Source organism: Colletotrichum jinshuiense, chromosome 4, assembly GCF_051148585.1.
Source record: "Colletotrichum jinshuiense chromosome 4, complete sequence".
NCBI classification, from domain to species: Eukaryota; Fungi; Ascomycota; class Sordariomycetes; order Glomerellales; family Glomerellaceae; genus Colletotrichum; species Colletotrichum jinshuiense.
In genome coordinates, this window is record NC_139311.1 from 1,248,190 (window position 1) to 1,274,238 (window position 26,049).

At 53.2% G+C, this 26,049-nt stretch overlaps 6 protein-coding genes across 6 annotated transcripts; 4 read left to right on the top strand and 2 right to left on the bottom strand.

The window, feature by feature from the left end:
• Positions 1–515: 515 nt before the first annotated feature.
• Positions 516–2,522, bottom strand: EsH8_IV_000316 (chitin synthase-domain-containing protein; the record flags this gene model as incomplete). The annotated part of the gene is made up of 1 exon (XM_083265206.1): positions 516–2,522. The coding sequence occupies one exon, from the start codon at positions 2,520–2,522 to the stop codon at positions 516–518; it is 2,007 nt and encodes a 668-aa protein (XP_083124101.1).
• A 3,115-nt stretch (positions 2,523–5,637) lies between these two features.
• On the top strand, positions 5,638–6,999 carry EsH8_IV_000317 (nucleotide sugar dehydrogenase; the record flags this gene model as incomplete). Its single annotated transcript, XM_083265207.1, has 1 exon — positions 5,638–6,999. The coding sequence occupies one exon, from the start codon at positions 5,638–5,640 to the stop codon at positions 6,997–6,999; it is 1,362 nt and encodes a 453-aa protein (XP_083124102.1).
• A 561-nt stretch (positions 7,000–7,560) lies between these two features.
• On the bottom strand, positions 7,561–8,346 carry EsH8_IV_000318 (polysaccharide lyase family 20 protein; the record flags this gene model as incomplete). The annotated part of the gene is made up of 1 exon (XM_083265208.1): positions 7,561–8,346. The coding sequence occupies one exon, from the start codon at positions 8,344–8,346 to the stop codon at positions 7,561–7,563; it is 786 nt and encodes a 261-aa protein (XP_083124103.1).
• Positions 8,347–9,714: 1,368 nt separating this feature from the next.
• Positions 9,715–10,074, top strand: EsH8_IV_000319 (uncharacterized protein; the record flags this gene model as incomplete). Its single annotated transcript, XM_083265209.1, has 1 exon — positions 9,715–10,074. The coding sequence occupies one exon, from the start codon at positions 9,715–9,717 to the stop codon at positions 10,072–10,074; it is 360 nt and encodes a 119-aa protein (XP_083124104.1).
• A 5,882-nt stretch (positions 10,075–15,956) lies between these two features.
• Positions 15,957–18,473, top strand: EsH8_IV_000320 (microtubule associated protein-domain-containing protein; the record flags this gene model as incomplete). Its single annotated transcript, XM_083265210.1, has 3 exons — positions 15,957–16,067; positions 16,129–16,390; positions 16,450–18,473. 3 exons carry the CDS (start codon positions 15,957–15,959, stop codon positions 18,471–18,473), a joined length of 2,397 nt encoding a protein of 798 aa, XP_083124105.1.
• A 1,683-nt stretch (positions 18,474–20,156) lies between these two features.
• Positions 20,157–24,452, top strand: EsH8_IV_000321 (uncharacterized protein; the record flags this gene model as incomplete). The annotated part of the gene is made up of 5 exons (XM_083265211.1): positions 20,157–20,244; positions 20,304–21,344; positions 21,407–21,485; positions 21,538–23,101; positions 23,181–24,452. The coding sequence occupies 5 exons, from the start codon at positions 20,157–20,159 to the stop codon at positions 24,450–24,452; spliced, it is 4,044 nt and encodes a 1,347-aa protein (XP_083124106.1).
• Positions 24,453–26,049: the final 1,597 nt, after the last annotated feature.

Below are 26,049 nucleotides of genomic sequence, written 5' to 3' on the forward strand. Positions count from 1 at the left end.
TGGGACGGCTCGTGAAAAACGGAATCAACGTTGACTCAACCGAGACGATAAGGAAGTGGAACATCATGGGTTTTTTTAGAACTCGGTCAAAGGCTCACTAAGCCGGGTTGATCGGGTGGATCGTGGTCTTGTTTCCATCTTCATCAATGCCTCTTCTTGTTCACTTGTCCATATGCCGGCGGTTCCGGTCTTGTGCCTGACTAGCTGCAATAACAGCAAAATTTTGAAGACGCGCACGCAATCGAAAGCAGAGGGTCAAAGATTGTCTTATTTCTTCATCCATCGTTAGAACTTCGTGGGCGTTCTCATTACTGTTGTTGGAATATGTACATTGAACTTTTCTGTGATTACTATCCTGCTGCACACTATCTATGCAACATACCTCCCTCCTCTTCCAACCCAAATTTTGCTTATTAAATTGTCGTAAAGATGAATTGAAAATTAGTACCAAGAGACTGGCGTTAGAATTTTGGAGAACGCACGCCAGAGTGCTCCAGCCAGTGTGTAGATGTGGCTCAGAGGACTTCCGGCGGCGAAGGGGGTCGCGAGATGGGACTATCCGGCCGCTGCACTCCACCCTTGCCTTCTTCCGCGTCCGAGAGCTTGTCCTTGGGCGGAGCAGCGGGTGCAGACGATGCCGTGACACCCGACATGCCCCAGACCGCATTGCCCAGGTTCTTTGCGACGGCGGAGAAGATGATGATGGACATGAACGGCGATACAAGCTTGTTGACGAAGAAGCCGAGAATGATCTTATGAGCGCGTTGACGCAAAGGAGCCTCTACAATCAAGCAGATGGCAAACCAGATGGAGGGGAATTGTCCAACAACGAGAAGCGGCAGAATGTCCCAGATGTTGAAAGCGTTGACCAGTGCGCGGATGAAGAGGATCGTGTTGAGGACACGGTAGTAGACCAATGTCTGACGGGCGATATCAATGGCAGCCGCAATACGCGTGATGACGATCATGTTGTCGCCGCCGCAGTAGAAGTAGTTGTTGAAGTAGGCGTTGGAACCCCATCGTCGGCGCTGGTGCACGTAGTGCTTGAACGATTGAGGGGCGACCGTCTCAGAAACTGCATCTGGCACGAAAAGGGTACGAAGCTTCTTGCTCTGGCTGAGCATGCAGTACGTCAGACGACGGTCGGTGCCGAGGTTCTGGACCTGGTGGTGGACAACCCAGTCTTCCTTGACGGGGCGGGCGTATTTCGCAATCGCGCCGGCCATTTCCTCGCGCACGGCAACCATGGTAACACAGCCTGGCAAGCAAGTGACTTTACCGATAAACCCTTCGGCACGGCGACGGACGAATTGGCCAAACGTGTACTGAAGCTGCTGGTAGAGGTTCCAGACCGACCACTCGTAACCAGGCTCCAACTCGACGACAACGATACCGCAGCTGGCGATGGCGTCCTTGTCGCGGGCGAGAGCGTTTGCGAGCTTGGCGACGCATCCCTGGTGGATGACGGAGTCGGCGTCAGTGCAGAAGACCATGTCGAACGTGCGGAAGTCGGTGCCCTCGGTCAAGGGGGGGAGAATGGTGCGCCAGATTTCCTCGCGCAGGAGACGGGTATAAGTGGGCATGTTCTCGCGGGGGGAGTTGAAGAGATCGTGGGTGAGAACGAGAGAGTCCTTCTTGCCGCTGTTCTTGACCTTCTCAATGACAATGACGGGCACATCCTGCATGAAGCCGGCAGTGATTTTGAGGGTGCCCTTCTTGTACTTGAGGGAGTGGTAGGGGCGCTCAATGTCTGCGACAACGCGTGTGAACTCGCGCTTGATGTTTCTGGGCTTTCCGTCGAGAACAATGCACATGACCTGCTTATGAGGGTCGCAGCCATTGTCGCGCAGTGAGTAAACCGTCTTGATGAGTTGCTCCTCGCTCTCCGAGTACGCCGGGATCAGAGATAGAATCCAACGTTGGGAGACAGGCGCAGGTGGGCGGAAGTGCTTGTAGATGGAAGTTCCGATAAGGCAGACCAGGGAGATCAGCGCGGAGATGAAATCCTTGCACTTGACGAACAAGATGAAGACCAGGGTTGCCAAGCCTGTGTTTCCAAAACAGGCAACAGCAGCAAGACCAATGTTGAGGCAAAAGACGATGATAATAAACGCGATTCGCTGGAGGGTCAGCTGCTTCGGGGTGAGCTTCTTGTTCGGGTTCAAGGGATCGGAAAGGATGGGCCAGCCGAAGTCGGTGACATATTTGGACGGCTTCTCGGTGTATCCATCATCTAAACTCAGAGAGCTGCCGCTGGTCTGGCGTCTCCCTTTCCCAGGAGTTCCGGACGAGCTGGAAGAGACGGAGGTTCGAGGCGTGGTGGGTCTGCTATCACTCGCAGCAGAGTAAGCATCCCATTCTCCTTGGCTCCTCCATGAGTTGGGCGTCCCAGGGCGAAAGACGCGTGATGGAGGCTTGGTGCTGTCGAACTGAGCGCTGAGTCGTTGTGACAAGGTCTTGACGGTCCAACGCTTATCCTCTACACGCACGGGGGTTGGGCGAGAAATCTCCGGGTGAGCCATGTTGTAGTCGTGGGTGACTTGGCTCTAAACGAGTGTGGGTTTTGACGGGTTCGAGCAACGTAATCCTGCTGATGATTATTACACAGCAAAATGAAGCCGAAGACGCAGACAGCAAGCAGTGGCAATAGAGCCGTGCTGGTGAAAGAATGGATAAGACACAAAGTGTCTTCGTAAAAGAATGGCACCGACAATGAGTCGGGAGTAAAGAATGGACACCACAAGTGGTGAGGTTTGCAGAGTATATTGCTCAGAATAGCCTTGTAACAAGAGACAGAGGAAGAAGGGACAGACATCGTGGGCGATTCTAGACATCACTTTGGTTTTATCCGGCTGGCGCGGGACAGTCTATCTGCCGTTGCCCCGCCTCAATTCCGAAGAGCCTAGCTTAGGCGCCACTGGGCCGAGGAGCTCTTGGCATTGATGCTTGGAAAATTGTTCATCGGCAGCCATAGCTTAAGGTGATAGCAAGGCTAAGATAGGCAAGAGGTAGCATGTGTGAGTCAGGAACATCTCGCGCAGCGAGCTACACTGACAGCCCGGGAACCTGGAACGGTTCCATATTAGGCGACGGAGCCGAGGGATCTAGAGTATCAGTTATCTCTGGCAAAACAGGAGCTTTGGTGACCTGAGCTTCCGTCAAGCTGTCAGTCCAGGACTCCATTCCGCTTCGCGACTGGCAGCGTTTCGAGGCAGCCGATTGGCCTGGATACGGTGGCTTCGGACTGCCGAATGTCAAACGTCCGAGCATTTCTCTTCTGGTGATAGTGCCGTCCGATTTTGCGGTCACAGAAATTACCTGCCAGCCAACATGGCAGTTGCTTCCAGGGCGGGCTAGCCTCAGTCATGTCGTTGTCACTTAAGAGCCAATGCCGAGTGGCATAGCGTCAGAAGCACGGTTGCTGTAGTGGTCCAGATATTCTCAATGTTCAGATGATGGGTGATTGCTAGCCTCAAGTGGCTGAGGCGCTATGCATCAATCAGGGTTACGGTTAGCATACCATACATGCAGGGGCCGAAGGCAGCACCAGGAAACATTCCGAACCCTTTTTTAAGCTCATGTGTCAAAGTGGCCCTGTCAGGGTGCTGTCGAATGGCTTGATGCTGTAGAAACACATAGGGACTCCACGTGTGGCTTCAGCCTCTTAATCTCCTGGCACCTTAGCGTGCCAAGAGGAGACCAGGGGTAATTTTCCTCAGCCGTTCAAACGCTGTCTGCATCGACATCTTCAGCCCTCTGCCGCCCAAGGAAATAGTATAGCGATTGTCGGAGAAAAGGGCTGAACGAGGCTTGCGTGGGAAAGTGCCCTACGTCACAAGAGTGAGAAGCGCTCAGGCCCCAACGGGACCCTGGCTCTTGAGCGGTGATTTCTTTCATTGGAGGAAGAACGCATCCAAGGGCGCGGCCAAGATCCGAAGTTGACCATGCTGCAGTGAAGTCGGGGGCGAGATGGTGTTCAAAATGCTCAAGTGGGGGCGTCTCCATTTTCGAGGGCCAGAACCAGGTCCAAATGCTGGCTGGATATTGTAGAACTTGGCAACTTTTTTGACTGCGCCGATCATCTCCTTTGCGGGAATAGAGGAGGGCCGAAGAAGTTGGGGCAAGGCAATGAGTTCACGCGGTCCCAGATCCCCGGGACTGAGCGATCCGGGGACAGCTCTCACTGCCGAATGCCAAGTTGTCATTAAACCCTCCAAGCGTGGCACTGTATTAATTGGTTGTCACGGCCCCCCTCATCCCAGGTGAATGTGCATGGGTATGCCAAGCAGATATTTGATAGATGTTCCCGGGCGTCTTCTAGCAGCCTGCAGTCCTGAGTCCAAGTGTTTTTATTTTTTTCCCATGTGCCTGCCGCTTGTTCAACCCGCCAGGGGCAGGGCGTAGTTAGGCTACACGGGAGGTTAGAGAAACGATGAAGGTAGTTTAATGGCTTGCAAACGATGTGAGGAAGAGTAGGAATGAAACCCTAGGCTTCAACGGCCGACGGTTCACCTGTTGGCACCGAGTCAACTGGCTCCTCGTCCGTTAGAAACACTGAAGAGAAAAGGAGTTGAACAGGAACAACAAGCAAAAGGGGAAAGGCTGGGACGCGCGTGGCGGCGGCCCGGTCGATGAAGCTATGCCGTGAACGGATTGTGTAGGCGAGAAGCTGCATTCTCTTCAATTAGCCACATGCATATTGATGCTACTACTGGCTATCTGCATACGCTGCCCTGTGCGCTAACTTCACTTCGACGTCCATCCATCACAACCCTCTTTGACGCACATCAGTTTCCCGCCTACACCCGACTAGTGCGCCGCTAGCATCTTTCTGCTGTGGGTTTAAGGAGTATTCTTTCCTTTCTGTAGCCAAAACGGGTAATGAGGTTGAACACATTGTCCGTTAGCGACCAAGACCCTTGTCTAAGCGCCAGGCCCCGCACCGAGAGTCTCATGTCTGAGGGCGGCAGACGGTGGGAGGCCTTGACGGCTCGTACAGACGGCCAAGGTGGGGAGGTAAAGATAATGAAACAATCGCTTAGATAGCAGACAATAACTATGCCGTACACAGTTCCGCTCGCTAATCACTAGGCTCCCACTCTGCTGGGCACGCCATGCGACATGCCAAACTTGCCGCCTCTGCTAACCAGTCAAGTCGAACCATGAGGCTGGGCTGCTCGGGATCCATTCATTTGCACATCTTACAGCATGGCAAGCCTTGATTTTCCGTGGCGCTACTTCGTCAGCGTCTGCCGCTCGGCTCTTGTTGTTCTCAGCGCGTGCACAGCGTCTATCTCCCAGCCAGCGGGACAATAGGGGCTATTGGGCAATGAAGCAAATCCTTGGCAAGAATTTTGTTAGATTCATGACGCGGCTCGTCGGCATCTGGGTATATTCGATTTTTCCTTTCACATACTTATATCATCCTTTACGTTCCTTCACCCTGGATTTCAACTCCCATCCCAATCATCTGACAAAGCATCATCTCAACCTACCCATCAAACATCTTTAGCTTATTCTTCCCGGCTTCATTCTTCTAGGTGCTTCTAGTCTTGTTTGTCCATTTCACATTCGTAAACCGTTGTCACAATGAGGGTCGCAACCGACAAGCCTTTCTCTCACAGCCGTAGCCTGTCAATGCCGGCTCCCGCTACGCCTCCTCCAGATGCGTTGAACATGAAGGTGCCCGGCTTTGGGTCCTTCAAGCCCAACTTCGACCTGCCTCTCACACCTGTTACGCCACCACCAGAGTATCAGGAACACTCCTTCTCTAACAACGACAAGATCGTCGAGATCTCTCCTGTCGTCGACCCCAACGATGTGCCTCTTGTTGCTGTCATCGGGGTTGGCTATGTCGGCACTCACTTGGTCGAGTCCTTCTCTGCCCACTACGACGTTATCGGTTTTGACGTCTCAGAGAGGAGAATCAGCGAGATTCGCGAGGAGCTTCCCAGCAACCGCATCCGCTTCACCACTTGCAAGACAGACTTGCAAGAGGCCACCCACTTTTTGATCTCCGTCCCGACCCTGCTCACGGCCGACAAGAACATTGACACTTCATACCTCCAGAGCGCTATCGCTACTGTTGCCCAGCATGCCAGGCCTGGATCTACCGTGGTCATTGAGAGCTCAGTCGCTGTCGGCATGACCCGTAGCCTTCTCGGCCGTGTTGCCATCTCCCACGGCTTCTACGCTGGCATGTCCCCGGAGCGCGTTGACCCCGGCCGCGTCGAGCCGCCCTGCCACGCCATTCCCAAGATCGTCTCCGGCCTCGACGATATCATCCCCGGGTCGCTCACCTCAATCATGCGTCTCTACAGCCAAGTCTTTGACCGTCTCGTGCCCGTCAGCCGCTCCGAGGTTGCCGAGATGATGAAGCTCTACGAGAACTGCCAACGCATGATGTGCATCGCTTTCGCCAACGAGATGGCCGATGCCTGCATCCCCCACGGCATTGACCCTTACGAGGTCACTGCTGCCGCTTCCTCTAAGCCTTTCGGCTACATGCCCTTCAACCCGTCTCTCGGCGTTGGCGGCCACTGCATCCCCGTCAACCCCTACTACCTCCTCTCCAACAGCGCCTTCCCCCTGCTCGAGGCCGCAGCCGAGAAGATGGCCTCCCGCCCCGCCGCGATTGCAAGCCGCGCTATTGACTCGCTCGTGGCGGACGCAAAGGCCGGCGCCGCATCAGCCCTGGTCCGGCCACGCATCCTCGTCGTCGGCGTCGGCTTCAAGGCCGGACAGTCGGTGCTCAGCAACTCGCCCGGTGTCGACCTCGTGCAGAACTTTGTCCGCTCGGGCAAGGTGGACGTCATGTTCGCCGACCCCCTTGTCAAGCAGGCCGCCGTCCCCGCCGCCCCTCGGTTGGCCGACGAGAGGTGGAACCGCGAGACGCTTGAGACCTTTGACATGATCATCGTCGCTCACCGCCAGCACGGCCTGGACTTTGGCGTCCTCGAGCAGCTCCAGGGCGTCAAGGTGGAGATGTGGTGCACGTAGTTTCGTTTGTTCGGTTCGATACATTTTACCTTGGGCATCCGGTCGCGTGCTGCAAAGAGGTGGCGTCTGGAGTCTCTGCGATTCCTTCCACACGGCGGGGGGTTTCCTTTGTCATGGTTACACAAAAATGGAGATGGTGAGGGGTGGGCATTTTATTGATTATAATTATCCTTAACAAAGGTTAGACTAATTTTAATACTTAACAAGTCTGTAGGCTGGAAAGGTGTCTTTTATTTCAAAATGTGCATGCAATAATTTTATAATCACTCATGAATGCCCCAAAATGTTAATTGGCAGTTGCCTTGATAAAAGCTAGAATAGCACAAGATTATCAGCATGGCCAAAATGAAAATGCACGTAAAAACACTGGTCCGTCTTGACATATGTGATCATATCCCTTAGCCCGATATATAAGAATGGAAAGAAGTGGAAAAATGTTGAGACATTGTTGGTGAAACCACAAATTCCAGCAGCTAACTATCTGATAATCTATGTGGTATCACGCCAACACTTGGCACATCAACAATTGGCCACCTTAAGAAAGGCATTGTCTCGTTTTCTTCACTGGGCAGGGTCGACACCCTTGTAGGTCGAATTGACGGCAATCTCGTCGAACCAGATCTGGCGGAAGCTCTGGTCGCCCACCATCGTACCATCGTCGTACCAGCTGTTGGCATACAGACCGACGCGGAACTGAAACGTGCTGTCATCGTTGACCGTAGTCGAAACATCGCGCTTGTCCAGCACCTTGTTACCGTTGAACCAGATCTTGTAGTACCCCGTGCCATCGCTCTTCCACAGGGCTTGGATGATGACCGTGTGCCACACCCCGCGGGCGACGGTGGCCAGCTTCTCGTACTTGATGATGCTGCGGCTGCAGTCGGGCTGGCGGTACTGCCCGCTAACGATGCGGGACGTGAGCTGGTCGCCCTCGAGCCAGAGCATGCCGGAGGGCATCCAGTCGTCGCCGCCGCAGCCCGCGCCGGGCCGGTTGGCGATGAACTGCGCAATGTTGTACGACTGCGACTGGAACTGCCAGGACTCCGAGAGGCGGAAGGCGAAGCCGTAGAAGCGCTCCTGGCCGCGCTTGTAGCCGTCGTTGACGTCGACCTCGGAGTGGTAGCGGCCGTTGTACGAGGGGTCGTATGTCTGTGTCATTTTGAGGGCGGTGGTGCCCTTGTAGACAACGTTGGTGACTGTGTCGACGGTGCCGCTGTGCTCGCGGCGAACATAGTCAAAAGCGTCGCTGCTGGCAAGATTTCCCGGGTTGTAAAAGGGGTAGACGGCTTGGACAGCCAAGGGGGCCGTAGCAAGTGCCAAAGTGGCAAGGGATTTGAAGGAAACCATTCTGGCTTTCCTAGCTATTTAGAGATGATGAGAAGTTGTAAGATATTCTGCAAGAGCTGTGATGAATGGCAATGAGACCCATGATAGAGAGATATGGGAGGCTTTTATATCTGTGAAACCAATGTACGCCTACAATATAACACTCTTGGAATATGTGACCTCTCGATGTATTTTTCCATTGAGTAGTCCTTGCCACTCGTAGGACTTTCTCTGCACTGTGCCATGACCGAAAACATGGTCTTCAAAATATGCAGCTATAATCAAGTAGGGTGGGATCTGGCATTCAATAGCCTTTCACCCCAGATCTTCGCATCACAAATCAATACTATAAACTAACTATCTATCATGACCAATACAACATCCTTCGAAATAGAGTGTGGGATTACTCAGCCTTTCACCTTAGTCTTTGTAAAGCGGGGTTGAGTCTCGTGTTAAAAGACAAGGCAGAGACATGCCATCTACCCGTTGAGTTGCCTCATACACGTCACAGTGCCTCATGTCAGTTTGAGACATTAAGGCGCATTTTTACTGTATCGGAATATTCCGCTAAAATTGACCGACGATTATGAGCACAAGGCTGATTAATAATCCTAGCCCTTTCCGGCCAAGTTCCTCTTCAACTTCACATTAATGTTTTTATCTGGTAGTAACCTCCATTAAAGATTTGATGTATTTTTTACAGCAAGTCCTTGTACTCAGGATTGGGCTCACTCTAGTAGCCCTGGTGGGCATGAATCTATTGTCCCGTCCCGTCCGCGACGGGTCCTAAGAACATAGGGCTTGGCGAAGGCAATCTCCACCCCTGCTGCAACGGAAGTATGCAAGAGGCAAATCGACCTGCCTTCTTGGGCTAACCTCGTGATCCCTGGCACACCTTTACACCCCAGGAAGGTGGGATGATATTGCCAAGAACAGACAAGTCCTCCACAAAATCAAGTCAGCCGCACTTTGTCTACTTTCTTCTCTGCATCCTGCTGTCCATCAGTTACGCTCGCGGAACGTGTAACGACCTCATCTGGACGAACGGCGTCTGCTCCCCCAGCATTGCATATTGAGTAAGCCTGCCCTAGCTCGCTTGTACAAAACCATGAGTGGTTGACAACCTAGTAGGCTAAGACACAGTCGACAGCTCATCGCCGTACGACTTTCATAGCTGCAGCGTGTCAGATGCGGAGAAAATAAATTCGGCCGCCAAGGACTGTTACGGACACTGCGTACTGCCGCGAGTCAGAACGGGAGAGGAGCACCTCAAAGGCCATCTCTTGTCATTCTGGGAAAATTACGCGGGTTTTTGCGGAGGTGAGCGACTTCAACCAGTTGCTAGGCGTCCACCTTCCTGGGAGCACTTTTTGATCACGGGCCCTGACGATGGCGACAGCCGCTTTCGCCATGCATGTTGCGCGTACTTCTGATTCTTCAACGGGAGGACTCAGCCCCGGCGCGAAGGCTGGGATAGGTGTCGGCGTTGCGGTCTTGATTGTCGCGCTTGCCGCGGCCGGGTACCTTCAACGGCGGGCGAGAAGGCGCAAGGCTGACCCGAGCCGAGACAACGTGGACGACGAGAAGCATGCAGGGGCGCAAGAGACACGTCTCTACGAAACGGACGGGACGAAGACCGCCGTCGGGGTCCCAGCGACGGAGTCATCTAACAAGGCAACGGCTAACCAGACTTCACCCATCATTTGCGAGGGGGGATCGTGTAATAAATTCCGGATGGTCGGTGCCTAGACCGCTTGAAGATGATGAGATGCATCAATGCGAACCAGAAGCCACCGTCCTCAACCCCGAAATAGTCAGATCCGAGATGGTCCGAAAATAGATGGATCACCCATCATCGCGCTCCTAGACAACTACCGTACATGGCAGACTTGGTTCACATTACCAATCCGGGCAAGGGGCATTCCACTTTAAGACCCATGAAATTCCATGGACTGTGCGAAAGTGCTGTAGGAAACCGCGTGGAGGTACTGTGTGTGGTCTTTTCCCCCTGAGACTATGTAGTCTTGTATCTATCCCTTCCTAAAGCGAGGTTAGTACGAGCTAGGAAGTCGGCACTAAATTTGGAAGAAAAGAAGGAAAAAAGGGAAGAAAGGGGGTTAGCGGAAAATGAAAGACTACCCTAATCTGGCCAAAGCTTGCCGCGATGTCTTAGCCTCTCATCCCGAAGACCATATTCTACTAGGAGTTGCGACGGCAGGATTCACGGCTGACTAGCGGACAACCTGTCTTAACGGAAGTCAATCTCCACACTTTACATAGCGTCCGCAGGAGCCGAGGTTGGGAGTCACAATCTTTGATGTTGGAGTTATTGAATCACTATCTGCGCGTGCAAGGACATGAATGTGTGGAGGGTCCTCCGATAGGGAAGAACGAGCACCGAGGATGCCGGTGTGCCGAGATAAGGGCTCGCTCTCGCGTTCTGCCACCCTAAAGGCTTCGTTAGCCCTGATGTGCTCAATATTGGGCATCGGCGTCGCTTCTAGGAATTGCCTCGGCACTTCTGGTCCAGGAAGTCTCCAGTGCGCTATCTCCCTTGGTGCCCAAAGACCTTTCGCCAGCTTTCCTCTGGTCTTGATCAAACTAGCTTCCAGCTTCTTGACAACCCGTTGGTTTCCTCCGCCGCGCTTCTGCAGATGACTGTTGACAAGTACACGCTCGCGTTGGGCTGAGAGTCAAACAGATGCCCAGCTTTATGTCCGAGGCGACCTGTCACAGCGCCTGATGGGTTGGACAATTGGAAGTGAACCCCTACGGGCTTCCACTCGGAAGACGACGGCGCGGCAGTGAAGTACGGCAGGTCAGTATTAGGAAGACGTTGGCCCGCGTCTGCCATCTGGCTTGTCGTCGGGTGGATTACTTCGCCGCATACGACTGGGCGGTTGTACTTCTCGTCCCAAGCCTTGTAGGAAGAAGGGGTGGCGGTCATGGTGTGGGCTGAAAGCTGATGATCTAGTGTTAAAACGTCTCTTCCTACCTGCAGGTTTCTTTCTGTGGGTTTCTTCTTGGGTGCTTGATCTAACAAAGTTCCCCCAAGAATGCCTCTCTTGGGAAGACGGGCAGAATCAATGGAAAGCAACAACCAACCAAAAGTATAAATAGGTGTCGTTGGACCTTGCATCGATGGATTATGGACCAAGGAACCTTGAGAACTTCAGTGGCTAGCTCGTCCTAATACAATATCCCTCGAAACTTGACAGCTATTGGGAAAAGCAGCCTGACTTACTCATTAGAATTCGACAGGTGGTTTGACACACCAAATGCAAATATATGGCTACTTGTGCTGAACCTACGTGCCTTACGCGGCCACATTTTTTTGTTGTAATTTCTCAAGAAGAAGAAGTAAACCAAGAAAAATCTCTTCTGCGTAAAAGAATTGTTGACAAAGCTCATCCAACATCTTTCACGCGACTCCTCGTTCAATGTAGATGCAGCATCGTAGCGGGGGAAGAGAATGACGCTGAAAATATCTGGTTGCTTGAACATCACTTTCGGTAAATGTACTGAAACCTTTTTTATTCCTTGGTAACCCCAGGGTGTTTACAGCAGAGCAATATAGAAGATAAGGTGGTGTATTTGGAAGCACCTCTGATTTGGAAGCATCGTGTTCTATCAAGAGTCAATGTCTTGCTACAGCCGTCTTTCCACTCACAAAACCCTTGTACAGATTACCCCCTCTATCTGAGAAACTTAGATGTTACCTCAATGACCTGATGGTCAACATAAGCTGTCCCATCCACGACAACTCATTGCGATGATAGTCCATTACAAACCATCCCGCAGATCTTCCTGCCCGCATCCCCTTTTATACGAGGTCATTTGGATACAGCAGCTTAAACCGTATTTGAAGTCCATCTCTGCTTGTTCTCATCCATGCAGTTGTTCATACACGATGACCGCCCTCACAGCGAGGATTAGCCGCTTCCCGGTCGGACTGAACATCGCTTACCATCAATTTAAGTAGCGCATCAGGCTTGGATATCATGATTTACTGGATTATTGATTTAACGGCGCGTTGAAGGTGGAATGTCTTGGAACCAAAGCTTCTATAGGGACGATTGACAAGTTACAGGTGTTGTTTTATCAGTCAACCTCTATCTAAAGCTGGTTGATACATGTGTGGAAGGGCCAGATCGGAACCCAAGCCTGTGGTAATGTGATTCTGATGTGCTTTTCATGTCATTATCGAAAACCGAAGCTTATTATCATTATGTCAAAATGTATGCGGTGATGTAATCAGTGAGGATAGGAACGGCAGCGACGATGGGACAGAGTTCACAGGCAGGAGGTAGAAGATTGGAAGCGACGAACAACAACAGCTAAATCAAACCCCGTCCGGTGGAGAGATTTTATGATATATGACCATCGTCGGCCAGGAGTGAGGACCCGACTGCTTGGTGTGATATCTCCGGACGTAACACAAGCTCCTGCTGCGCCAATGAAACGCTCTGTTATGCACCATGTTATGCACATCGACACCCTCACAGCTGAGCTGCTGCTCACACTTGCCGCTCCAGCCCAGGGCTGAGCTACGCAGTCCGGATGACTGAGATAAGTTGCAGAGCCAAAGCAACAAAGGGCGCTAGCCCCCTATGTGACCCAGTTAGCTCGTCGCGAATGTGAGACAAGCATCGAATGCTGGCATCGTGTTTCCTATAGAATGGCGCGGCTGGGCTGGCACATAAAGGTTAACGAGAACCGGCGGTGGCCACCTCATATTGGCGCGGATTGCTAGCGCGGCGCGTTGAGACTGGGAGTCGGTTGCCGCGGATAAACGGGGGATGGACATCTCGATGCAGCAGAGTGGACGTGAAAAACAAGGAAAAAAGAAAACAAAACAACGGACAAGGGATGGGCGTTGCTGAAGCCAAGCCGCTCACGTTTGCTTTTTTTTACATCACTCTAGCAGGAATCAGGAGTGTCCGACTTTAATGGAGCTGAACCCAATGTTTTCACGAGATCGAGGCCACTACTGTGCTTCTCCCGGGACGAGGAGTTGGTCAACGGGGTGTCGGCGCGTGTTGGTGGTTGAGCAGACGTGCAGGAGCCGGCCGGGACGGTTCTGTGCCCAACAGATTCTGCATCACGTAAGACAGCCCTTCCTTGCGTATCTGGACGAATACTTGTTTATCACGAGGGAGGGGGAGGGCGCGGGGAGAGCGATGCGGGGGGGATTCGGATGACAGGGTTAAGGATCTTTGATCGTGATGTGATCGTGATGTGATTGTGATTGCGACGGATTCACCAGGGCAACGCGGCTGAGAATACCGGCAATGACGTTGTGTGAGGGCGGGAAGGGCAGGCGCTAGATGGCACCCAGCAAAGCGCCGAGGCGCATGTTGACACGGCACCGCAACTCCCTCAGAGTGTTCCGGCCCAGAAGGCTATTAGCGCGGCGGGCTGTGCCGTGCTGGGCCGGATTGGACTGGATTGGACTGTAATGGCATGGTAAGGCAGGCCAGATGATGCGGAGATCAAACTGATTATGACGGACGGGTCGGCTAGCTAGCTACGAGGATTTTCGTCCGAGTCTGGGGGGGAGAGAGCATGGGCCAGATAATATGGGACTGCCATCTCATGGTTTCCCGGGCAGAGAGTCTCAGAGACTAGGATGAGTGAGGGAGTAGTCAGATAATCTAGACAACGGGCCAGGCTTGGCTGAAATTTCAGCGCCAGCTGAAAGGAAACGGGGGAGGGGAGAGCCAAGATGGACCAGAAAGAAAAGAAGAATAGGGAAAAGTAAACATGGTGCCCAGCGACGAGAGACGAGTATCGCCGAAGTTATCCGTCCCTCGATGCGTCCAAAGCAAGGTTTGTGCTCGTCACCCCGGTGAGTGCATCTCACCGCAGGAAGCTCGCGCCCATTGATTGCGCAGAAAAAGAACGGGGCGGGGGCAGGGGAGGGAAGCATGGGATGGGAAAGAGCCGAAATGAGCAGATCGGGATACTTGATTTCTGCACACTTGGCCATGGCCGACTCCGTTTCGGTGCATCGTGCAGGAGGAAATCGCATCGAATCAACGCAGCAGACGCACACGGAGTGGGAGAGAGAGAGAGAGAGAAGAGGAGAAATAAAGAGCGAAAGAGAGTTGCAGGCTGCAGCAGGTCTAGCTCTATGCGAGGCAGCTGCAATCGGGCGTGGGTTTGTTGTGGGCAGCAGCTGGATGACTTGCAGGCGAGACGAGTGAGGGCGCGAGGCCATTGGCGATGGGATGCGACGGATGTAAACAAAGCGGATGCAGATGCAGACTGATGCGCGCGTGCGCGGGTCTGCGACTAGAGCTGCGGGTCGGATGATTTTGTTTGTGCAGGACGGCGTGTGTTTGATGGCCCTCCCCCCTGTGCCTACTGATGCTATGCTGCATGCAAAACATCAACACAACAAAGTTGTATCCGTCGTCCATGATGATGCGCCATGGCATGGACGGCATGAGCCACGGCAGAGACGGTGAGACGGCCGGCCGGCCCTCCCCGTTTGTTCGACCACGAAGGGGCCATGTGGGCGGCCGCTCCCCTGAATGGACGATAATTACCTACGGATACTCTGCACAATCACAAGCTCGGTTGACGAGGGTGCAGGGTTGATCCGCTCGCTAGTCTGCTTAGCTAAGACAGGGAGGTGGATGGGGGCTGGGGCTGGGGCTGGGGCTGATGGTGAGCGAGTAGGGAGAAGGGCCAGGGTGGGCGCGTCGCTCTCTTGCAAGTTCCAAGTCAAGTGCATGGTGTGTAAGTCGGATTTGCATGTAACAAACAGCATGGCACATGGTAGTAGAAGTCAAATGGTGTCTGCAACTCGTAGCGCAGTGAGCGGGCATGTCTAGTCTAAGACAAATCCCAATAACACTTTGGGGGTGGGAAGGGGGGAAGGGGTACGTACCGTGTCTAACAAGCGAGGCGAGTGAATGGGTGAAAGGTTGTTTCTGAGCAAGGCTTTGAGTGGACTGGATCATGGGGGGCCATGGAACAATGGCGACGGCATTGGCAAAGGGCGACCAATGGCGGGGTAGATGTTCCTGAAACCCACAGCGCCAAAATAGCCCTGTGTTCGCCGCCTGTCCGTTGCCGTGGAGACGGCCCCACCACGCAGGCCTGGACAGGCAAACCCGCCAACTCAGGCCCATGACATTCCCAGCCCGCCCACTTACTCGCACTTGCACCTTCAATTCATCATTTGCATCTGCTCATCTTCGTCACCTTCTTTCCTGCCCCCTTTCCCCCCCTCCCCCCTTCACCTCCGACTGCCCCGATCGTCGACAGCAAAATCCGCAGTCTCAGACAAATCTCTTCGGCTTCAAGATCCAAAGAGACTGCAGATCCGCCCCAGCCCCCAATTTGCCTGCCCGAGGACGATGCGCTGTCCGCTGCACTTTTTTCGGTGACCACTCTCGCTCACTGCCTAGTCCTAGTGCGGGATTCCAAAGTAAACAAATCCCTTCCGCCGCGCCGATTCCCCGCCGCTGTGAATAGCATCAACACCAACCAGCCTTTTGCGCTGCGCCCACTCTTTTTAACACCCCCACGACCCTCCTGATTGCCGCCTTTCCACCCGAGGCGCTTCGCGATAAATTTATCTCAACTCTATTTTGGCGGCCGTGTTACCGACGTGATTCGCCATGGACACCAGCTACCTGTCCCAGCAGGTCAACACCATCATCGACCAGCTGCACGGCCTGTTTGACGAGATTGGAGTCCCTAACCATGATCGCGAGAAGCGCGAGGAAGACGTACGCTTTCTTCCTTCCCCCGTTGTGCCTCATTGATTGTGCTGACCTCTATGCGACCCAGCTCTTCGAGGCACTTTCCAAGGCCCTGACTGACCAGGTCCGCCTCGTCACAACCGAGAAAGAGGAGATGATCGAGGAGGCCGAGCACACCATCAACACTATCCGGCAGATGGAGGCGTCGCTTGATGACAACCGCTCCCGCCGCGACCGCAACGACGACGAAATTCAAATCACATACCCCCTGACGCGGTGTTTGCAAACACTCAAGGAGAAGCACAGGCAGGTTAGCCGCCTGCACAAGGAGCGCTTCGAACAAGTCAAGAGTGAGTCGACCCAGGCACTGGAGGTGGTCGCCGGACCCCATCGCTAATCCCCTTACCAGAACTCGTAGAAGCTCTCGAATCATACTCGTCCCACCTCGAACCCACCTTCGTCAAGATCCCCCTACCCCCGACCGGACCGAACCAGCCCATCCCCACAAACTTTGATCTCTCGTCGTCGTACGTGGACAAGCTCGACGTCGAGTTTACGAGAGTCTACGAAGAGTACACCCGCCGCGTCGCAACGGTTAAGGCCCTTTGCGAGCACATCATCCAGCTCTGGGCCGAGTTGGGCACCCCGCAAGCCCAGACCGACGGCGCCATTGTCAAGTATTACCGCGATGCACCCGAACAGCTGGGCCTGCACGAGGAGGATGTCGAGAGGCTCAAGGCGAAGCGCGACCAGCTTTCGGAAGAGAAGAAGAACCGCGAGAAGCGTCTTAAGGACCTGCGCGCCGCTGTCGAGGCTCTCTGGGAGAAGCTCGAGGTCGACATGGGAGAGAGGAAGACGTTCCTGAACAGCAACCGCGGCTGCGGCGTGCGGCAGATCAACGAGTTCGAGGACGAACTGGCGCGCCTGAACGAGCTGAAGCGCCAGAACCTGCACCTGTTCGTCGAAGACGCCCGCTGCAAGCTGCAGGAGCTGTGGGACGCCCTGTACCTGTCGGAAGACGAGATGCTCGAGTTCACGCCCGCCTTTTCGGATGTGTACAGCGACGCCCTGCTGGAAGCCCACGAACGCGAGATTTCGAGACTGGAGGCCCTCAGGGAACAGCGGGCCCCGACACTCGAGCTCGTCGACAGACACAAGAGCCTCACCCACGAGCGTGACGAGCTCGCGGCATCCAGCCAGGATGCCTCGCGTCTCATGCTACGCGGACAAAAGGGAGAGAAGCGCGACCCCGGCAAGCTTCTCAGAGAAGAGAAGATGCGCAAGCGCATCGCCAAAGAACTGCCTAAACTTACTGTGGAGCTGCGCAAGGTCCTTGAAAGATTCGAGGACGAGTACGGACGGCCGTTCCTTGTTCACGGAGAGCGGTATCTGGATGCCATCGAAGGAGACGAGAGGCCCGCACCTGGTCCACGATCCAAGACCCCTGGTGCCGGAGCCCAGTCCTCCATGACCAGACCCAAGGGGCACAGCAGAGCCAACAGCACCAGCGCCACTGCGAGACCTCCCACGCGCAACGGGGCTAGGACCCCGGCTCCGGCCCCTTCCATCAAGCGCAGCGCCACCACCATGAACAGCGCGGCTCAGCCCAGACCCGTTTCCGCTCATGCCAAGGCTCCCGAGATCCCCAGGCCGGCCTCCTCGATGGGCACACTGCGGGAGCGGGCCCAGACACTCAACAGGCCACCCGGCAGCCCATCCAGGATACCGGCACGCGCTCCGCTTACCAACCTCAAGTACGGCAGCAACTCGCCCGAGAGGATGCAGAGGCCCGAGTCGCGAATCGACGCGTACGCCACGATCCGAGGCGCTGGTCCCATGCGTGCACCCCCACCAAAGATGCGTGATCTTGCCACAGTAGACCTGGAAACGCCCGACAACCCGTACAAGGCTGCGGGACTGGGCGGGAGCATCGTGAGGCAAGTTGAATTAGAGGATCCCTACGGCGCGTTCCAGCAGCCGCGTCTGATGAGGGCAAACTCGACTCTCTCGCATACTTCGCATGCGTCGCACACCTCGCACGCTTCGTATGCCTCTCAGACGTCACATAACTCCCAGGGTTCCTCCCAAATGGAATACCACTCGTCCACCCTCCGCCAGCACCCTTCTTCGTACCCTCAAGCGCCACCGCCGCGGCAGATTTCCAACTCATCAAACGGCTCGAGCAATGTGACGGGCTCAGAGAACTGGGAGACGTACGACGACAACAGCGAGCCCGAGCAGGATGCCACCGACACATACTATGCCAAGGTGCGCGCGGCCCGGACGGGCAAGCGCATCGAGCCTGACACCGCGGGCCGGCCGATGGCGAACGACTCCAAAAGGCCACGCCCCTTCCCGGGTCAGCTGTACGTTGACCCCGAGGGAAACCGCATCATCTCAGGTAGCGAGTGGACCGACGAGGACGGATACTGAGACGATGAGACTCCTTTTTATGCCCCGTCCTGAATTTCTTCACATTGATGATAATGTCGGATGATTACGCCTCATGTCTGGACGATCAATCGCAAGTCGCTCACGGCGCCTGTCTTTCTTAGCCAGGACGTCGGGGGATATCTCCATGTCTGCGGACGCCTTTCGCTTCTTCTTTCTTTTTTCTTCTTTTTTTCCCGTGTCGTTACTATTTCAGCTTGTTGGGCTGCATTTGGCGGGAGTGGAGGATGGTTCTGGTTTGGGATTTTCCCGTGAATATTGACAGCTGGAGGGCCGCGAGGCTTTTTGTGTTTAGGAGGTTCAGGTTCAAGTCGTTCGTTTGGTCTGTCATGGCCTCGTCTAAGGCCCTCCCACCCCTCCAAGGAGGCCGCCAGCAGACATAATGAGTGGTCGGATCCCTGTTGGACATAGCCCCGTCTGGGTAAAACATTTTTTCCCCCTTTTCCCTTGGTAATCAAAGCAGAGAGAACGGAGCACCGGAGTTTGGGTTCTCGAGGGGCGTCTCGGACGGCTGTCCCGGACGAGAAACCAGTGCGGAATTACCCTCCCCCTGGTTGTTCTTTTTTGTTATTTTCTCGTCAGCCTTTTCTGCGCGTCTAGCCACAAAGGATAAAAAATAGGTACTTCTTAGTGTAGTGAAAAAGAGGAAGTGATGGGATGCATTACTCAATCTTTTAAAGCTTTTGGTCCCCTCTCGTCGCCGCCGGTGATCTGTGATGTGATGTGGCGTGAGAAGTGACGGGGACAGGTTCCGATGAGAGAGCAGCGACATTTGGACAAGAGTGGTACCGCAGAGCCCGCCGCAGACGCATTCTGAGAGAGGAATCAACTCGGGCCGTCGAGATTGGATGATAACACGGGACGAGGAAGTAAAAGGAATCATGCCTGTCTGGGTGTTTATATCACAGATGCGACGACGGCCGATCGTTTGAGCCAGGCCCGGTCGGGTTCCTCCCCACAGATCCGCTATGACGCCGGTGATGTCGAGATCATCGGCGGGTTGTTCCTTGGTGCGGCGGGTGGGTGCCCCCTCCCCATTTTTCTTTCATTTACACTACACCACCTAGGTAGGTGACTAGGTAATTGTTTGCTTCTCATCTCCCAAATCCTGCCGCGAGGCGAGGATGATGCAACAGCTCATGTAGCCGGAACAGCTCACGTAGCCGCTCCCTAGGTGCTCAACTCAATCAGCGGTGGGATCATGGGTAGCAGGGTTCGTTCTTTGGTACCTTTGGCGGCGGGATTCGTCGGGCGGGATTCTTATCTGGGGACACACCCGCCCTCCCCTCGCCCTGTCAGCTAGACTCAATTGAGCACCTCGCCCCAGCAGCGTTCGTCGACGGTGAGAAATACAACTATAGTTTAATTGGTTGCAAAAGATAGAAGATATGTCTGGATATGTACAGCTTAGAGCAAATCTATCCTCCCATGATTACCAGTTGCCTAAAGCACCTAGAAGCGTCTGAAAGTATTACCCTATGTCTGGTTCTCGATGCCCGGCAATGAAAGTGCATCAGTTACAGCAAAAGAACTTGGCGGAGTCACGCTCAAGATCACGTGTAAGCAGACGCGCGAATGGTGCACCTGCATGGGAAGCTCTGCGGCTGAAGGTGTCAGCATCCATCTTGCGGGGTTCATACGACGACACTGGCATTCTGCAACACCATGCCCGAATCAAACAGTAGTGCAGAATCTGTCGATGGCGTCGGAACGAGTGCAGGAGCCAGTACGCATAGTAGGCTCAAGCGCCGTCGTAGGTCCTCACATCCTTGCGCTACTAGATCTCCTAGACTAACTTAAATATGGCACTAGGGACTGATGACTCAGATTCTCAACCTTCCAAGCGAAACCGCGCAGTCGAACCGCCCGAGAACAGCCACACGGTTGCACCGGAAGAGTACACGGTGGGCTGGGTATGCGCCCTCCCGTTGGAAGCGGCCGCTGCCAAAGGAATGCTCGACCAGGTTCACCCAAGCCTGCCACAACAAGACCCAGCGGACCATAACAGCTACATTTTGGGCCGGATCCAAGGGCATAATGTTGTCATTGCCTGCTTGCCTGCAGGTATTTACGGAACGACTACAGCTGCTACGGTCGCTAAGGACTTGTTGCGGACGTTCAAGTCGATCCGATTCGGTTTGATGGTTGGCATTGGAGGTGGTGCACCGTCACGAACAAAAGATATTCGACTGGGTGATGTTGTGGTTAGCCAACCCGCCGGAGCTAACGGAGGTCTCATCCAGTACGATCGGGGGAAAACAGTACAGGACGGGGAGTTCCAACGTACAGGATCGCTCAACATGCCACCTCAGTTGTTATTAACGGCACTGAGTCAGGTACAGACTAATCATCTGACTGGAGAGAGCCGAGTTCCTCAATTTTTGTCAGAACTCGTCATCAAATTCCCAAGGATGAAGAAGAAGTCTAGTTATCAAGGCACTTCAAATGACTACCTGTTCCAAGCTGGGTATGATCATCCCGACCCGGACCCGGACTCAACCTGTGACCAGTGTGATCGTTCACAGACGATTGAGCGGGACGCTAGAGACGACACAGATCCAATTACTCATTACGGGACTATTGCGTCTGGTAATCTGGTCATCAAGCATGGGAAGACACGCGACCGATTTAGCAAAGAACTCGGGGCACTTTGTTTTGAGATGGAGGCTGCAGGGCTGCAAGACTTTCCGTCTCTAGTAATCCGTGGTATTTGCGACTACGCGGATTCTCACAAGAACAAGATGTGGCAAGAATACGCGGCTGCAGCGGCAGCGGCGTTTGCAAAGGAACTTCTTTCTGTTGTACCGCCAGGTCGGGTTCTGCAGGAGAAGCCCGTCCCGCAGTTAGTTGCTAGTAAGTAAATGTATTTTCTACCTAATAAATCACGGATATTGACACACGATCGCTACTATCAGTCATGAAAGAACAACTACAAGTTTTCTCACATCATCGCGACATCTCATACAATCACCTGCAGATCTCTAAGCGCACAAAGTACGTGGCATCTTCCTCATTCATTCATGGGCCTAAATTAATAGTCTAGCAGCGAATTGCTGGAATATCGCCCTATTGACCTTCCCACTGTCGATGAAGCTCGCTACGATAGTGCCGACGTCCTAAACATCCCGAAATGTGAGAGGGGTACTCGAATTCGTATTCGGGAGACGATCATCCAGTGGGCAGATAAACAATCAACTGAACCTCTATTCTGGCTTGCGGGCCCCGCAGGAACGGGAAAGTCCACTATCGCGCGGACTATTGCCGAATACTTCGCCAGCGAGAATCGACTAGTCGCTGGATACTTCTTCAAAAGGGGAGATCAGGGCCGTAACGACACCAACCGATTGTTTTCCACCATTGCTATGCAGCTAGTTGATACAATTCCCCACTTTAAACGCTCTCTTCAGAAATCTCTTGACGGCTTTAACGCAATAGAGAAGAAGGGTCTTGAAATCCAGTTCGACAAGCTTCTTTTACGCCCCTTAGGGGATCTACCCCGAACCGACACGTGCCGACAGCCTCGTGTGATTATCATCGATGCGCTAGACGAGTGTGAGCGCCCTGAACACCTCCCACGAGTTCTAACCCTATTATCTAAACTTGACGGGATTAATACGGTGCGCTTGCGTGTGTTGTTCACAAGCAGGTCTGCTCCTAAGATCATCGACGCCTTTGAGCCTTTCTTAAGGAACAGAACTGTTTGCAGCCTGGAGCTCCGCCGAGATTTCTCTGAGGATACTAAGAAAGATATCCAAACTTTCCTAGAGACGAGATTTGCAGAAATCAGAGCGAAGCGTAGGGTCCAACAAGATCCCTGGCCTACTGCTGGGGACTTGGATCGCCTGGTTCAGCTGGCTACAAGCCCTGAGCCACTCTTTATCTATGCTGCAACTCTTTGCCGGTTCGTCTATGACGAGCAACGTTCGAGAAACCCAAAGAATCAATTGAAGTTGTGGCTCAGGCAGTGTGAAGATAACAAGTCCCAGCTTCATCAGATATACGACCCTATTCTCAGCCAGGTATTCCTTGGTAATGAAGAAGCAGAATCTAGTCAGCAGTTACAGTTCCTAGGTGCTCTTATTCTTGTCGCAACTCCACTACCAGCTATATCACTCGCTTTCCTTCTCGGTGTAGATATAGATGACGTCAACTGGTGGCTTATAGAGCTACATGCAGTACTAGATATTCCTATCGAGCCGCATAGCCCTATACGACTACTGCATAAGTCGTTTAGTGACTTCTTATTTGGCCTAAACGACTCCAGCGTCAGTATATACCGAGCAGATGCTATAGAGATACATGCCATGCTGGCGACGAAATGCATTCAGCGTATGGAATTAGGACTCAAGCGGGACATCTGCGACATCCGAAAGCGGGACACGCTTCGACACAAGATCGACACGCAGCTTATTAATAAGTGTATTCCAACAGACCTTAAGTATGCTTGCCTTTACTGGGTTTATCACTTGAAGCGTAGCAAACGACCTATCGATAACGAAATCTGTATATTTCTTTATGAGCACTTTCTTCACTGGCTGGAGACTCTGTCACTTCTTGGATGTCTTTCAGATGGCTATATTGCACTTAGAGAGCTTCTCGAGATAATAAAGGTTAGTAGAGATATTCTCGTTAGATTTAGGCAACTATTAAAACCACGATCGAGAAGTATCCTGAGGTTAATATTTACAGGGCCTTTCTACTACACCCTTAGAGTTGACTGGTTTTATAAAAGATGGTAGTAAGGTTATGTCAAGTTTTGGGGCAATTATTGAACGTGTCCCTCTTCAGATTTATGTGACCTTGCTTCTATTATCTCCAGTTGCAAGCGAAGTGCGCCAAAGGTTTTGGAATCAACGCCTATCGAGTATTGGTAGTGTTCGAGGTGTTAAGTCTAACTGGGACTCACACCAGCAGACGCTTGAGGGCCATATCGGCTTGGTTAATGCGGTGGCCTTCTCGCCTGACGGCCAGGTGCTAGCATCGGCATCTAAGGACATGACCGTCCGGCTCTGGGATACAGCTATAGGCGCCCACCGGCAGACGCTTGATGGCCATAGCGGCTCAGTCAATGCGGTAGCCTTCTCGCCTGACGGCCGGGTGCTGGCATCGGCATCAAGTGACAAGACAGTCCGGCTCTGGGATGTAGCTACAGGCACCAACCAGCAGACGCTTGAGGGCCATATTGGCTTGGTTAATGCGGTGGCCTTCTCGCCTGACGGCCAGGTGATAGCATCAGCATCTAAAGACATGACCGTCCGGCTCTGGGATGCAGCTACAGGCACCTACAAGCAGACGCTTAAGAACCATAGCGGCTCGGTTAATTCGGTAGCCTTCTCGCCTGACGGCCGGGTGCTGGCATCGGCATCAGGCGACACGGTCTGGCTCTGGGACACAGCTACAGGCGCCCACCAGCAGACGCTTGAGGGCCATAGGGGCCCGGTTAATGCGGTAGCCTTCTCGCCTGACGGACAGGTGGTGGCATCAGTATCAAGTGACAAGACAGTCCGGCTCTGGGATGTAGCTACAGGCGCTAACCAGCAGACGCTTGAGGGCCATAGCGACTGGGTTAATGCGGTAGCCTTCTCGCCTGACGGCCAGATAGTAGCATCAGCATCAGATGACAAGATAGTCCGGCTCTGGGATGTAGCTACAGGCACCAACCAGCAGACACTTGAGGGCCATGGCGACTGGGTTAATGCGGTAGCATTCTCACCTGACGGCCAGGTGGTAGCATCAGCATCAGACGACGAGACAGTCCGGCTCTGGGATGTGGCTATAGGCACCAACCAGCAGACGCTTAAGGGCCATAACAGCTGGGTTAATGCGGTAGCCTTCTCGCCTGACGGCCAGGTGGTGGCATCAGCATCAGACGACGAGACAGTCCGGCTCTGGGATGTAGCTACAGGACAGGCGCTAACCAGCAGACACTTGAGGGCCATAGCGACTGGGTTAATGCGGTAGCATTCTCACCTGACGGCCAGGTGGTAGCATCAGCATCAGACGACGAGACAGTCCGGCTCTGGGATGTAGCTACAGGCACCAACCAGCAAACGCTTAAGGGCCATAGTAGCCCGGTTAATGCGGTAGCCTTCTCGCCTGACGGCCAGGTGGTGGCATCAGCATCAAGTGACAAGACAGTCCGGCTCTGGGATGTAGCTACAGGCACCAACCAGCAGACGCTTGAGGGCCATAGAGGCCTAGTTAATGCAGTGACCTTCTCGCCTGACGGCCAGGTGGTGGCATCAGCATCAGGTGACGAGACAGTCCGGCTCTGGGATGTGGCTACAGGTGCCTGTCAGCAGAAGCTAGCAGGCCATAGTTATTTGGTCAATGTAGTGGCCTTCTCGCCTGAAGGCCATGTGGTGGCATCAGCATCAGAAGATAAGACAGTCCGAATCTGGGATGCAACCACAGGCACCCTCCGCCAGACACTAAACTTTGGTTTTACCAGAAGCCTTGCTTTCGACCCGACATCCAGTGCACAACTGCTTACTGAATTCGGAACTATAAACCTGTTCTCAGGCTCTCCAGCAGGCGAAGCGCCAACCACTGTCTGTAGACTTGGCCTTAGCTCTGACGGGTTCTGGATTGTGGAAAGCGACAAGAGGACTGTCTGGCTCCCTCTAGAGTACAGGCCAACAGCAGTTGCCGTGAGGGAGCTAATGATCGTTATCGGTTGTAAATCTGGCTATATGTATTTTCTTAAAGCTACAGAGCTATAATCTTAGTAGAATTAATAATGTTTTGTTTTGTTTACATTCGATTACTTCCCGTACGGATAACCTGTGATTCCAGCAGTGGTTTTAAATGTTATTCCGAGACTTCTATTTTCTTCTCAAAGTGTGACACGAGAAGGGTTAGTGAGGGCCAACTATCTTACAAGCCTTTACTTTATTGTTTCTTGTTCCAGTGGCTTCTACCGTGTTCTAATAGAATTGTATTTCTGGAAGACTTTTAGAGTTCTCTCTCTCTGTAGTTGTCGGTATCACAGAATACCCGTTCGGGTGGCATTTCAAGCGTAAGCAACGAAAGGTCAAAACTGATACTATATTCTGGTCTGTGTATGTGTAGAAGAGAAAGTAGGCAGGTTGGCAGCAGCAGCAGTAGTAAAGATATCGCTATTGGCAGCCCGGAGGTTTGATCTCCAGGTTCCGCTGCCGCGGCCGGCTGCTGGCCGGCTCCCTGTATTCTGGTTGAGTAATCCAACAGTAGTGTTTTGTCGCAAACTTAGTCAACAGGTCTTGCCACACTGTACTATAGATTATTATAGGATGTTTATCAAAGGATCTCACGTTTCAGTTGCGTAAGCCACCCTTCTTGGATTCCTTCGGCCTTCCGAAACTTTTACATCTGCCTTTAGTTTAGCAATCTTGTGCCACATGGGAAGATAGCATATACAGTGCGTCCCTCGGCTCAATTTGTACTATATGGCTATACGTAGAAATCAAGGGGTGTTGTAAAAAGAGAAACTGGTTATACTCAAAACTGTACATAAGTTACGTATATCCATTATGCTTTCTCGGCTCTATGAGTGACTACAGAAGCTACTCCGCCAGAA